The sequence below is a fragment of the Nematostella vectensis genome, chromosome 10 (genome assembly GCF_932526225.1).
Source record: "Nematostella vectensis chromosome 10, jaNemVect1.1, whole genome shotgun sequence".
In the NCBI taxonomy this organism is placed as follows: Eukaryota; Metazoa; Cnidaria; class Anthozoa; order Actiniaria; family Edwardsiidae; genus Nematostella; species Nematostella vectensis.
Window position 1 is genome coordinate 1,649,241 of NC_064043.1, and position 16,039 is coordinate 1,665,279.

A 16,039-nucleotide genomic window follows, 5' to 3' on the forward strand; every position below is an offset into this window, starting at 1 on the left:
ACCAACTTTCGCGCAGGTTCGCCATTATTTGGGGTGAATTCATATGGCATGGCAACCCGATCTTTTGGGAGGTTGGCCATCGTTTCTAGCGTCTGATAAATCAAGCTTTAAGGCATTACTGAATGGGTGACCTCAACCACATTCGGCAAAGGCCAGCATATGGGCAGGTTCGAGAAGTTTTCTACACGCAATCTGCGAAACAGGCCCGACGATAAATAGGAGGGCTGGAAAAAGGCCATATGGCCAATATGGCCCACAAATGGATTTTTAATCTTCGATAAATTGTTTGACCTTAAATTAGCAAATAAAAAGGCCGACGAGGCTGTAATGATAACAAGATGGAAGACTGTCTGGTCCTCTGTACAACCATATCTAGATTGATTAATGGTACACGACACGTATTTTATAAAGTTTGATTTTGCTAATGAATATTGTCCCTTAAAAGAGGCTTAAATCATCTACATATCTATCAACAACAGAGGCTGCAAGTAAGTCATGGTCTTAGGGTTTGCGAATGTTCAACACTTGTTGAATTCCAGAACTTACTTGTTAAAAAGGTTGTCAAAGTTTCAACATGGCATACATGGTAGACATAGTTGTTTGGCATCTGCTAAAGACATTATTGTATCAAAAGATCGGAGTTTTATGTAACACTAACTTGTGCAGTGAAAGAGCTAATTGTTGTTTAACAAATGTCTACTGGTACTACTGCTATAAATTGAGAGATTTCTGTCTAAATAGCAGCAGGTCTATCATTATGTTGCCTGGTTACCTGCGAAGAGAAGCAATACGCTCAAATTGCGTTATCTTTGGCTGCCCCTGTTGCATGTATTGTTATCCTAACAGACGGGGAGGAGGATAGGCAAAATCAATTTCCACAGAGACCACTGGGTGTGGTCGTCAGTAAACCCGATTATTTTATATCTATCGAGTGAGTTACTGAACCAAACGAGAATAATTACAGATGAAAGACCAGCAAACTTTGGAAGGGGGTGGGGGAGGACTTAGTATCAACCAACTACAACCAACTATCACCAGAACCAAAATCACTACCCACAAGCATTATCCTCACCGCATCCATCATCAACAACACCATAAGAACACCTTCAAGACTGTTTTCACAATCACAACCACCATCACCACAACAACAACAATCACAATCACCACAACAACAACCACCATCACCACAACAACAACAATCACCACAACAACAACCACCATCACCACAACAACAACCACCATCACCACAACAACAACAATCACAATCACCACAACAACAACAATCACAATCACCACAACAACAACCACCATCACCACAACAACAACCACCATCACCACAACAACCACCATCACCACAACAACAACCACCATCACCACAACAACAACCACCATCACCACAACAACAATCACAATCACCACAACAACCACCATCACCACAACAACAATCACAACAACAACAATCACAATCACCACAACAACAACCACCATCACCACAACAACAACCACCATAACCACAACAACAACCACCATCACCACAACAACAACCACCATCACCACAACAACGACCACCATCACCACAACAACAACCACCATCACCACAACAACAACAATCGCCACCATCTTCACAACAACAACAATCACCACCACTACAACAATCGCCATCACCACAACCACTATCACCACTACAACATGAACTTAGCAGCTGGGCCATCAATCAAAGTATGAAAGACAAACAGACGCATCACAGACAGACAGAGGCATCAAAGACGGACAGACAGACAGACTCATCAAAGACAGACACATGAAAGACAAACCGACGCATGAAAGACAAACAGACGCATCAAAGACGAGCAGACGCATCAAAGACAACCACCACAACAATCACCATCACTATTCCATGAACTTAGCAGCTGGGCCATCAATCAAAGTATGAAAGACAAACAGACGCATCAAAGACAGACAGACAGACGCATCAAAGACAGATAGACAGACGCATCAAAGACAGATAGACAGACGCATCAAAGACAGATAGACAGACGCATCAAAGACAGACAGACAGGCGCATCGAAGACATAGACAGACGCATCAAAGACAGATAGACAGACGTATCAAAAACAGACAGACAGACAGACAGACGTATCAAAAACAGACAGACAGACGCATCAAAGACAATATCAAGCGTGTTATGAATTGCTATTTATTTATCGATAAAGTTATCAGGCGATTTTTATATTAAAAAGTAGCCATGCCCTCGCAAGTACTCGAGACACTAGTATACACCTACAATAATAATAACAAGCTGAGACTCCCGACAGAATCATCGACAAAATCATCTGGCGCAGCTGTTCTGGCAACCGCGATACAATAGTTCAATGGGCTGGGGTTTCCTTACAAAATAATTAAACGTTAATCTGTGCATCGAATAGTCTGCATAGCAAGCTTACTGACTTAGGATTGTTGGTAGACCGCGTGCCCACTGGGGAGAGAAACCGGGATACGAAAACCCGGGTCGAAAACCCGAACGGTTTCCAGGAATCACCCAAACTTTGAATCAAATGCTTACAACAGAGCATATATTATCTTGCATCTACCAACACTAGATGAGTGACAGCTTTTGTCGTCAGCCGAGTAGTGGGGAGGGCAATAGCTACCTTGAAATAGTTCCGTGTGATTCGGGAAGACAATAACCCCAGACAGCATAGCGCTGGGTTCGTACTCCCATGTGATTTGAGGAGACAAAGGGAAATCATCCCTGCATTCTGCATTCAATTCAGATGTTAGTTATCGAGTGTTCGGCACACATTCTAGTGGATAAATAGCGCTGGGTACCTCTCCGTGGATTTTCGAAGCTTCTGAAGTGAAAGCGATGCATTCGAGTTTTTCTGTGTCCCACTGAAGATACGGTAAAGTTCATGTCTCCATATAGACACACTGTGCTCCTCTTTAAGGCTATTTAGCCGTGCCCCTCTCAATGATGACGAGGCATACATACTCTTGGTATCACCTGGCCAAGTCTATCAAGACGAATTCCTTACACAAAGCACGCCATGGCGTCCATACACAGCACGTGGTTCTGGTTCGACCATCCGGTATTTGTTTTTACAGTCATCACATCTCATAATGGCAAACTAGTGCTGATGTAGACAGGGACATTGTTCTAATGATTGGTGTATTTGTGCATTCACACCTCACCGTCGCATTCGCGCTCCTCGCCAGGCGCACACTCCTTGAGCCCATTCACCTTGGCCATGTCTTTCTCCTCCTTACAGAAGAGGGTCGCATATGGGAAGAGACTATGGCACTGGTCCCGGTATGACTGGGCTGTTTTCTCGCACTCGCCGAATTCACCACTGCATATCGCCTCAAACACTTCCGTGCAATTCTGGAGCAAAATGGGAATGAGATTAGGTAATAGTAAAGGGTATTTTCGTATCATCGCCCCGAGCGCATGTAAAAGTACACATTTGATCGGCTTGATTAGCGATTGGGGAATGCTCTTGAGATGTACAAGGGCGATCAGGGAGACTATCTCGGTTTCTAAGCTCATGCCCTTTCACACCGTCACCCACTTTAACCTCCTGTACCTTTAGAGGCATTTGCAATATAACCAGACGTCTGACATCCGCTTTCCAACGCTTACCTCAAGGGTTCGGTCTACTAATGAATCAGACAAATCTGTGACCAATGCTAAAGCCTCTTCGCGTTGCTTGGCGTCCAGATGGTACATCATCCTTCCTCCTGACAATCACAAACAATCCTATTAAGGGTGTCCTACTTGCTATTCTATTATGGACAATTTTACACGCATATCCTTCTTCCTGACAATCACAAACAATCCTATTAAGGGTGTCCTACTTGCTATTCTACTATGGACAATTTCACACACATATCTTTGCTTTTGTTACTAACAGTCATCAAAATTTTCACCAGGATACACAAAACCATTGTATATTTTAAAAGTAGATTTTATCCTCACAATGCAATATAAATGTTAGGTGAAAAATCGAGTCAGTATTTACAAAATGGAAACAAGGCTTCAACAGACAGCCTCACAATGGCAAGTAGACACAACACAAACAAAGCAACTCCCTTTGTTATATTAACAGGAGAGGATCCAGAATTTCATGAATAATAACTAGGCCTGAATATTGAGGCCTTATATGTACCTGCGAGCCTGTGTAGAATGGAGTCCCTGTACTTTTCAATGTGCTTCCTGTTATATGCAGTGATCTCCTCTACCTGCACAATAGCCTTCAGTTCACGCTCAATAACAACAGACACAGGTGAAGTGAGGCCCTTGGCTTCTGAAACTGGGATGGAAAGAAGGCATAGAATACACTACACATGACCAAAGACTGTATACATGACCAAAGACTGTACACATGACCACAGACTGTACACATGACCACAGACTGTACACATGATCACTGACTGTACACATGACCACAGACTGTACACATGATCACTGACTGTACACATGACCACAGACTGTACACATGACCACAGACTGTACACACGACCACAGACTGTACACATGACCACAGACTGTACACATGACCACAGACTGTACACATGACCACAGACTGTACACATGACCACAGACTGTAAACATGACCACAGACTGTACACATGACCACAGACTGTAAACATGATCACTGACTGTACAGATGACAACTGACTGTACACATGACCACAGACTGTACACATGACCACTGACTGTACAGATGACAACTGACTGTGCACACGACCACCGACTGTGCACACGACCACCGACTGTGCACACGACCACCGACTGTGCACACGACCACCGACTGTGCACACGACCACCGACTGTGCACACGACCACCGACTGTGCACACGACCACCGACTGTGCACACGACCACCGACTGTGCACACGACCACCGACTTTAAACATGATCACTGACTGTAAACATGATCACTGACTGTAAACATGACCACAGACTGTAAACATGACCACAGACTGTACACACGACCAGACTGTACACACGACCAGACTGTACACACGACCACAGACTGTACACACGACCACAGACTGTACACACGACCACAGACTGTGCACACGACCACAGACTGTGCACACGACCACCGACTGTGCACACGACCACCGACTGTGCACACGACCACCGACTGTGCACACGACCACCGACTGTGCACACGACCACCGACTGTGCACACGACCACCGACTGTGCACACGACCACCGACTGTGCACACGACCACCGACTGTGCACACGACCACCGACTGTGCACACGACCACCGACTGTGCACACGACCACAGACTGTGCACACGACCACAGACTGTGCACACGACCACAGACTGTGCACACGACCACAGACTGTGCACACGACCACAGACTGTGCACACGACCACAGACTGTACACACGACCACAGACTGTACACACGACCACAGACTGTACACACGACCACAGACTGTACACACGACCACAGACTGTACACATGACCACAGACTGTACACATGACCACAGACTGTACACATGACCACTGACTGTACACATGACCACAGACTGTACAGATGACCACTGACTGTAAACATGATCACTGACTGTACACATGACCACAGACTGTACACATGACCACAGACTGTACACATGACCACAGACTGTACACATGACCACTAACTGTACACACGACCACAGACTGTACACACGACCACCGACTGTGCACACGACCACCGACTGTGCACACGACCACCGACTGTGCACACGACCACCGACTGTGCACACGACCACCGACTTTAAACACGACCACTGACTGTAAACACGACCACTGACTGTACACACGACCACTGACTGTACACACGACCACTGACTGTACACACGACCACAGACTGTACACACGACCACCGACTGTGCACACGACCACCGACTGTGCACACGACCACCGACTGTGCACACGACCACCGACTGTGCACACGACCACCGACTGTGCACACGACCACCGACTGTGCACACGACCACCGACTGTGCACACGACCACCGACTGTGCACACGACCACCGACTGTGCACACGACCACCGACTGTGCACACGACCACCGACTGTGCACACGACCACCGACTGTGCACACGACCACCGACTGTGCACACGACCACCGACTGTGCACACGACCACCGACTGTGCACACGACCACCGACTGTGCACACGACCACCGACTGTGCACACGACCACCGACTGTGCACACGACCACCGACTGTGCACACGACCACCGACTGTGCACACGACCACCGACTGTGCACACGACCACCGACTGTGCACACGACCACCGACTGTGCACACGACCACCGACTGTGCACACGACCACCGACTGTGCACACGACCACCGACTGTGCACACGACCACCGACTGTGCACACGACCACCGACTGTGCACACGACCACCGACTGTGCACACGACCACCGACTGTGCACACGACCACCGACTGTGCACACGACCACCGACTGTGCACACGACCACCGACTGTGCACACGACCACAGACTGTGCACACGACCACAGACTGTGCACACGACCACAGACTGTGCACACGACCACAGACTGTACACACGACCACAGACTGTACACACGACCACAGACTGTACACACGACCACAGACTGTACACACGACCACAGACTGTACACACGACCACAGACTGTACACATGACCACAGACTGTACACATGACCACAGACTGTAAACATGATCACTGACTGTACACATGACCACAGACTGTACAGATGACAACTGACTGTACACATGACCACTAACTGTACACATGACCACAGACTGTACACATGACCACAGACTGTAAACATGATCACTGACTGTACACATGACAACTGACTGTACACACGACCACCGACTGTGCACACGACCACCGACTGTGCACACGACCACCGACTTTAAACATGATCACTGACTGTAAACACGACCACTGACTGTAAACACGACCACTGACTGTACACACGACCACAGACTGTACACACGACCACAGACTGTACACACGACCACAGACTGTACACACGACCACAGACTGTACACACGACCACCGACTGTACACACGACCACCGACTGTGCACACGACCACCGACTGTGCACACGACCACCGACTGTGCACACGACCACCGACTGTGCACACGACCACCGACTGTGCACACGACCACCGACTGTGCACACGACCACCGACTGTGCACACGACCACCGACTGTGCACACGACCACAGACTGTACACATGACCACAGACTGTACACATGACCACAGACTGTAAACATGATCACTGACTGTACACATGACCACAGACTGTACAGATGACAACTGACTGTACACATGACCACTAACTGTACACATGACCACAGACTGTACACATGACCACAGACTGTAAACATGATCACTGACTGTACAGATGACAACTGACTGTACACATGACCACCGACTGTGCACACGACCACCGACTGTGCACACGACCACCGACTGTGCACACGACCACCGACTGTGCACACGACCACCGACTGTGCACACGACCACCGACTGTGCACACGACCACCAACTGTGCACACGACCACCGACTGTGCACACGACCACCGACTGTGCACACGACCACCGACTGTGCACATGACCACAGACTGTACACATGACCACAGACTGTACACATGACCACAGACTGTACACATGATCACTGACTGTACACATGATCACTGACTGTAAACATGATCACTGACTGTAAACATGACCACAGACTGTACACATGACCACAGACTGTAAACATGATCACTGACTGTACACATGACCACAGACTGTACACATGACCACTGACTGTACACATGACCACAGACTGTACAGATGACCACAGACTGTAAACATGACCACAGACTGTACACATGACCACTAACTGTACACATGACCACTAACTGTACACATGACCACAGACTGTACACATGACCACAGACTGTACACATGATCACCGATAGTACACATGACCACTGAAAATACACATAGTATGGGTACAATTTCCTAGCCCACCATCAAACAAAATACATAGAGCCACTTTCGCTATAACATTTTCAAGTCTTCTCTCTTTAGAAATTCTCAGATATCAACTTGTTTCATTACCTTTTTTGACAAACCTAACTATGCACTCATGGAGCTTGGGGTGCATGGAATCCAAGCGATATGCTCTCTTGATGGATTGCAACATTAATAGTAGCTTTCCTGTAGAGAAATCAAGAATCAATGAGATCTTACAATTAAACCACATGCAGTGATTTCCACTGATACTTAAAACAATTAACACACCATAAACAAATATTTGAATTATTCCTTTTCTATATAATTATCAGATTTGGTTGCTGAACCAATAATAGACCACTAACCTTTTCTGCTAAATACTTCAAATGCCATTAGATGGGTTTCTATTCTGTCAGATGCAAGCTGTTGTAAGGGCTTTAGGAAGGACAGTGCTTGATCTAAAGGGTCTGACACCTACATGTAAACATACAGTACAAGTATGAAGTGATATATTATTTAGAAACTCTGTGTATCCAATTAGCTGGACAGTTGAACCCATCTCTATATGTACTGTAAATACTGAAGTAACAATAGTAACAACATTTTTAATTGCTTATAATCTTGGATGATTTAGCTTAAATTTCTATTAAAAATATATTTTAATTTCATACTTGAAAAACAGACATGACAGTTATTCTAAAAGAGCTTGTCTAGATTTTGAGATTAAATAGACAAGTTCCCAGGGATCTCAAAGGAGTTTTTACAGTACCATAGACAGAAGCTTACCCTGGCTAAGTCATCTGGGTCAAATGGAGATTCCTTAGAACCTTCTGCCTTCTTCTCTGCATCCTTAGAAGCATTGACTTCTATTGCTAATAAATACAATGTCCAACAAAATAAGGCGAGGACCACCAGGATAAAATAGCAGGGTTTAAAGGGCTTCTGGAATTACGTGGAAAAAAACTAAAAATTATGCGGGATTCTTTGCTAAATTACACGCTAAATTACGCGGAAAATCAATCATTACTCGCTAAATTACGCAGGATTTTGCAATACATGTTTCTTTAAAAAATCAAAATTTTGCAGGATTCTACGTGCTAAATTACACGGAATATCAACTGTTACGCCCAAACTACATTTTATACCTAAGGAAAGCACGAAATAACTTGAAAAGGTTTATTTTATTGCACGAAAATATCTTAGGCGAGTTTTCATTGGCTCCTAGCCACCAGCCAATTAAAAAAGGTATTTTATCATTAGTACTAGGCCTTCGTGGTTTAGCAAAAAACACCTAGTCATTTCATTTGTTTTTAATTCAGTTCCCAATATCGCACTCTTACGAAGAATATCTCTCTTTTTTTACGAGTAATAGAGGTAAGAACCCTAAAAGAACACATCAGCTGTGCACTTAAATGTTTTGTCTTTCAAAATTTAGCCAAATTACGCGGGAATAAGCGGAAATTTGTGGTTTACGCGGATTACGCGGAGAAAGCTAAATTACTTGCTTCCGCACAAGCACGTAATTCCAGAACCCCTGGGTTTAGGTGTATACCAAAGACATATATTTGTATGGGGGGGGATGGGGGTTGGGGAGAGAAAATTGTTTCTAGTTGGGACGAGAATATAGGTGTGTGAATAGTAGTGTTGCAATTGTTTATTGTGTGGTGCAACAGAAAGCATAACTGCAGAAACCCATGGCTTATTTTACCTTTCTTGGATTCCTGGAGCTGAGCTTTTTTCTCTGCTCTTCTTTGTTTGCTTCGTAACTTTTTTAGCTCCTTGGCAGATAAATTGCCAGCGTTTGCATCATCATCTTCATTGGTTGCAGTCAGAGGCTTGTCATGTAATCGCACATAACACTACAAAGGATTTACAGAGGTATTTCTATTAGTTTAGGATATTTAATAAATTCAGTTTTGGAAGATATATTCCATGTGATTTATTCATAGCATCTTAACCCTTTCAGACCTAAGTTTCCAGAACTGACAAATGACCCCCTGTCCTGAATTCATTAACCTCACACAACTCAAGTTATAGTCACCTTCAAACATTGCTTGTTATGCAAGTAACACACCCCATACCTCAATTGCTAATTTTGCTGCTTTGAAATAAAATGGATGACTTCTTAGAACATCCTCCAGACGCAATAATCTGAAAAAGCAATAATTATTAGTAGAGCACTACAATAAGAACTCTATGTCTTCCTTATGGTTGATCTTTCAAAACTATTCCTTTAAAGAGTCCAATTACAGTAGATATACAGTAACTAATGCACATATAACTTATCAATCAAAATACATAAAAACAGTTTTGCATTGGTGAAGATAACAACGTACTGGATAAAATTAAAGATTGTTTTCATTCCTGAAAAAATACAGAGGTTTCAATCTAATGACCCTCTTTTCCACCATACAGTCTGTATGGTGGGAAAGAACAATATACTTACTTGATGTAGGCACAGAGGGTCATCTTCCTCATGCAGTAAGTATGGAAATCAAACTGATCATCTGTTATCTCTTCAAAATGTTTCTCCACTTCATGAGCTTTCTTCAAAGCCTCTCCCATCTTACCAAGCCGCTGGTATGCACGACCGCACTCAGTCTGAAACCACATGCACTGCATCTCATTCAGATTTTCTGCAGCTTGGAATCCATCCTACAAAAACAAAATCACAGTAAATTACCAGTTTCATCACCTTAGGGCTTATCAAAACATTGGCTAAACATACAACCACACAGACAATACAATGTAGCGCCTCTAAACATGATCAAAACATTTGCTAAAAGTACAACTACACACAATACCATGCAATACCACCAGACCTGATCAAAACATTGGGAAAAGTAAAGTCACTTACATCATACAATACAATGCAATACCACAAGGCCTGATCAAAACCTTGGGAAAAGTAATGTCACTTACATCATACAATACAATGCAATACCACCAGGCCTGATCAAAACATTGGGAAAAGTAAAGTCACTTACATCATACAATACAATGCAATACCACCAGGCCTGATCAAAAGATTGGCAAAGAATGTTTCAGCACCTTACAGTATAAGACCTCTGATGAAAACAACTCTTACAACAATGCCTGATAAATTAACTTGTAAATCTAACAATCTAATAAAAGTTTTAATGCCTCAAGTGAGACTTACACGTGTGAACATTGCACATGTGTCTTCTGCTTTCTGCACTTGATTAGCTCTGAGCTGGTACTTGGCACATTTGCAGTTGACATATCTATCAGCTGTATCAAATGCCCGCGCTTCATCCATGATCTCTGCTGCTTTGTCAATATCCCCAGCATGCTAAGGCAAATAAAAAGTGTGGAAAGGTATAGGTGGGGTTTAGTGACAGACTATAAAGAAAATTGAAGGAAAGGTAAAAAAATTCAACACAAGGCTAAAATGCTATTATTTTAAACAGAGTAGTTGATATAGATGTTTTAAGTGATATCCCTTTGTTGGAGCCTAAGCAGACGATTATTCTACAGCCATTTTAATTTTAACTAGTTTTGATAGTAGAGGCCTAGAAAACACATTGGCCACACTTAACTATAGGTTTGGAAATGGGGTAGGGGTGCGGAAATGGGGTAGGGGTGCGGAAATGGGGTAGGGGTGCGGAAATGGGGTAGGGGTGCGGAAAGGGGCTGGCTAGTCAGGATAATACACTGTGGGGGTGGGGGAATTACATTGGAAGTATGAAGAATTCTAAAAAGAAATGTTTCCTTGCTACCATGTTATATTGCAAATACTACCATTTAACATTCACTTATTTATTTACAGTAAGATTGTCTGGGCTGTACAACATATATTACCAAACACCCCATTATATGATGTACAGCAGCAGCCGAATGAATGTATTTCTAGCCTACCTTGTAAATTCTCCCTTTCACCATATAAGCCTCGATAAGTGTTGGCGTATGATCAATAGCCTTGTTTATATAATCTAGAGCTTTCTCTGTGTCTCGTAAATGATCATAGTGCTGAGATAGGAAGAAATACGTCCACAGCAATGCTGATGGGGATTCCAATTCGCCAACTGACAACAAAAGTATCGAAGAGTGAATGCTCAATACACCACTGTCTCAGTAATATCAGATACTTATTAATAAAATAATTTATCAGACTAAATCACCTTTGCCAGTTAAGGTGCTGTAGGCTTGCAGGTTCTCCAAGTAGTGATGAGCAGTGTCCCCTATAATTTTAGCCTAAAAGACACAATAAGTATTGTCCAATATGCATGGGACTAACAGCATAAAAGACACAATAAGTATTGTCCATTACGCATGGGACTAACAGCCTAAAAGACACAATAAGTATTGTCCAATATGCATGGGACTAACAGCATAAAAGACACAATAAGTATTGTCCAATACGCATGGGACTAACAGCCTAAAAGACACAATAAGTATTGTCCAATACACATGGGACTAACAGCATAAAAGACACCATAAGCATTGTCCATTACGAGTGGGACTAACAGCCTAAAAGAATCCATAAGCATTATCCAATACGCATGGGACTAACACCCTAAAAGAAAGACACCATAAGCATTGTCCAATACGAATGGGACTAACAGTAAAGAAAAATACAAAGTTTGCATTGAATGAGTATTTACCTTTTCCTTATCACAGTAAAGCATCCTTAGATTGTTGAACAATGGAGGAACACCTTTTCTGATTGCTGGTCTCATGAACTTGTCCAGTAAATCTGAAAATCTCTCGCCTTGTAACATAAACATAAAGTTGCATTAATATAGATTTGCATTACAGAATGCAAGAACAATCTAGAAGGCTGGCCAAACCTTACCCTAAGCTTTATCAGCTAATTAAGTAACAGATACTCATTATAAAATATTGTTGATAAAATTCATGAGAAAAGACAAAGAAGTGGACGATCGACACTCTTCAACATGATCAGTAAGTGAGTTACCATTAGTGAAATTGAGTGGTAGTCTCTTGGGAGCAGATGCACGAGGGTACAGCGAGTTGTACTGAAGGTAAAGATTCAATCTATCTTCTTCTTCTCCTAAAAAATCAACCAAACAAAAGTTCAATGGGAGCCATATACATACACAGGTATCAGATAAATCATGTAGTATAAAATCACACAAACAGTATTCTTTCAGTATCCAGTAATTCTGATGTGACACAAGGTTTCACAAATCAAAGATGTCACATGAATCACATATAAAGTATTACATTTGCATTCTGTCAGCTTTCTGCATGTTCTGATGAGCACTGAGGCATCTCTTCTGGCACCATTAGGCTTTCTTTCCAAAACTGGAAGGAGACCATGGTAGCATGGAGCTGCATTTTAACTATGTACTGTGGGTATTATCAGCAAGCCTAATCCAATTAAACCTATGTACTCACCAGTAAGACCAAGTGCCTCTTCTAACCGCTTGTAGTAAGAGTGATTTTCTGGATTCCTCTTTATCAGGTCTCTATAAATTGCCTCAGCTTTGCTTCTTTCCCCAAGTTCTATAAAAATTTGGCCTGTGACAAAAGAACATTACAAATACTGTAAAAATTATATATTAGATTATAGTGCTGAAAAGTGGTTTGTCCTTGTTTAAATAGAGATGATAAGAAAATGGGTAACTATTCCCATATACAACACAAACCTTGTACTTCTTTAATAGCAAGTTTGTCACAGATCAAGTGTTCATTTGTGTCCAGATATTTGATCGCCTCGTTGAGCTGCCCTGATTCGCGCAGCACCATGTTTTGATAAAGTAACAGCTCACTTTGTTCTACATCAACCTTCATCTGGTTAGTCTGGAGGTGATCAAGACAATATTTAATGAAAAATGAAAATCATTTACTGGCTGGAAGATTAGAAAAAAAGGGGAAAAAAGAGGTAGAAGTCAGCAATTTTAGACTAGAGCAGTTTTCAATAGCGCCAAACTTAGAGGCTTGTATAAGATGGGCTTTTTACCCTCAAAGTGAAATTCATAATTTGACTTGCGTTAATAATGTGCCGTTTCTATCGATAACAAAGGATGGGAAGATAAAAAGCATGAATCCACCATAAAAAAGTACCATACAAGTATGGTACTACTAATACTAGAGACTGACGTGATGACATAGTAGCTACTCACATGCGCAGTAGCTACAAAAAGAATGAACACCGTAAGAAGGCACCATACAGTATGGTAATAATAATACTAAAGACTGCATATCACACTACCACTGGAATACAATTTAAACATGAGCTACTCTTATTAAACATAGCCTCTTATGTGATACTGGATATTTACAGAAGTCTTACATTCTGGGTCTTTCTGAACTCCTCCAATATCTGATACGCCATGTCATACTCCTTGAGAAGGTGATAGGAGATGGCATAACCAATCCAGGATGCTCTCTGGCCTGGCCGAAGGGTAAGGAGCTGGTACCGTGTTTCCTAATAGAGACACATCATCAGATTCCAGAAACCTGGCCATTCATATATTAATATTCATGATCTATCACTCTTGTCGAAAAGCCTGAGACCTATGAAAAATTATCAAGAAAACATACCCTGTAACCATCAAGGTCTCTCATCTGTATCTGCAGGAGGGAAAGGTCCCGGAGGATTTGGATATTTTCCTGGAAAATTACCAGAATACTTAAAATTAACACCATTCCATGATAGATACACTAATTTGTGGCCTGAACACAACTACAACTCAAATTAACAGATCCTCTTGTGTAAATAAAAAGAGCACCTTATCCCACTTGAGGGCATTCCTATAGCACTTGATGGCTTCATCATACTTTTTGTCAGACCTCTGGAGCAAACCGTAGACATGCCAGCCTGGTGGAATTCCGTCAAGGGTAATGTGCTTATAAAAATAATGTGCTATCTGTTGAACTTTGCAAGCAACAACAAGTATTCTTGCTTGAAAGCAAGCCATGCTTGCCAGGAAATAATATGATTTATCACCTCTTTCTATAGATGAAAACATGCTTGTTTTATTTCTTTGCTTTACGTTAGCTCTATTATAGATACCTGGGATTTCCAAGTGACATTTACAGCTAGGCAGTAAACACATATGAAATACAGAACAATTAAAAAAAAAGGGAAGACATGAGAATATAAGCATGCAGATGTATGAGTACTTGACGACCCCCCCCCCCCCTCACCCTTTTCTCACCATTTTCACCAGATCATAATCATACTTCATAATCAGACCAGGTACACATGTACAGGTTACAGAGAAAGAAAAACAACATAAGACTAAACAAGACAATCATTGATAAAGTCTGGCATAGCATATACTTGTGAAAATAAACAAACAAGCTACACAGGATTGGGAAAAGGGTAATATTAATTATAGACGTAATACTAATAAGGATACAAACATGACTTTTTAAGTCACTTCGTAGGCCCCTTTTTACATGGTCATATGCCTCCTCCTTTCTTCCCAGACAGTTCAGCGTCAACCCTTTCATAGCCAAGGTCTCTGAAATATTTGCCAAGCAATATATGAAAACCCAACTAGCCGTGCCTATCTAATTGTAGCAACTAAAAATAATCAAGCTATCTTTTTTAATATGCAAGGGGCTATATGCCCACGAAATGTCACTTGAAAATTAGACTGATAGCACTTGAATATGTTTGTACCTCCATGCTCCGAGTACTTTGGATTGGTGAGAATTTGCTTGGCAAATTTTAGACCATTTTTGTATTGCTTCTGCTCGTAGCATTTCTAAAACATCAGAAAAATCACACATGAGGAAACAATGCCTAATACAAGGCCATCGCATAAACATCCAGCAAAAGCAACCAACTGCATCCCGACATTGCGATTTCCGAGAAATCCCTAAAAATTAATATATGCTCACCAGAATTCGTTTAAAAAGCGCATTCTCCTTCGGAGGTAATGGCTGCGAGCTCGGCATGTTTGTCGGCGGTGCTTAGCGGCGATTTTCAGGTTTTTTCGCCTGATTTCTCTCCCTTCTTGCGGCCTCGTGGAACACTCCAAGATGGCGGCGCTCGCCCACTAACCAGCATCCCCTGCGAGT

General features: G+C 42.7%; 1 protein-coding gene across 1 annotated transcript; it reads right to left on the reverse strand.

Moving 5' to 3' along the window:
• Window positions 1–2,181: 2,181 nt before the first annotated feature.
• LOC5512154 (N-alpha-acetyltransferase 15, NatA auxiliary subunit) lies at window positions 2,182–16,037 on the reverse strand. Its single transcript, XM_048733259.1, has 22 exons — window positions 15,860–16,037; window positions 15,639–15,723; window positions 15,373–15,477; window positions 14,740–14,828; window positions 14,552–14,620; window positions 14,301–14,435; window positions 13,654–13,807; window positions 13,403–13,525; window positions 12,960–13,055; window positions 12,646–12,752; window positions 12,163–12,235; window positions 11,900–12,066; window positions 11,181–11,333; window positions 10,467–10,675; window positions 10,102–10,171; window positions 9,729–9,879; window positions 8,807–8,892; window positions 8,386–8,494; window positions 8,126–8,224; window positions 4,167–4,310; window positions 3,641–3,738; window positions 2,182–3,382 (listed from the first exon to the last, which is right to left on the reverse strand). The coding sequence occupies exons 1-22, from the start codon at window positions 15,914–15,916 to the stop codon at window positions 3,182–3,184; spliced, it is 2,580 nt and encodes an 859-aa protein (XP_048589216.1). The 5' UTR covers window positions 15,917–16,037; the 3' UTR covers window positions 2,182–3,181.
• Window positions 16,038–16,039: the final 2 nt, after the last annotated feature.

Bases quoted from the DNA above. Each gene is read 5' to 3' on its own strand.
- LOC5512154 (XM_048733259.1), bottom strand. From the start codon at position 15,916: ATGCCGAGCTCGCAGCCATTACCTCCGAAGGAGAATGCGCTTTTTAAA. The intron at 10,676-11,180 runs GTAAGTCTCACT...TTGTTTTTGTAG, and splicing joins CATGTGCAATGTTCACACGT to GATGGATTCCAAGCTGCAGA. The intron at 8,225-8,385 runs GTTAGTGGTCTA...ATTTCTCTACAG, and splicing joins TGAAGTATTTAGCAGAAAAG to GAAAGCTACTATTAATGTTG.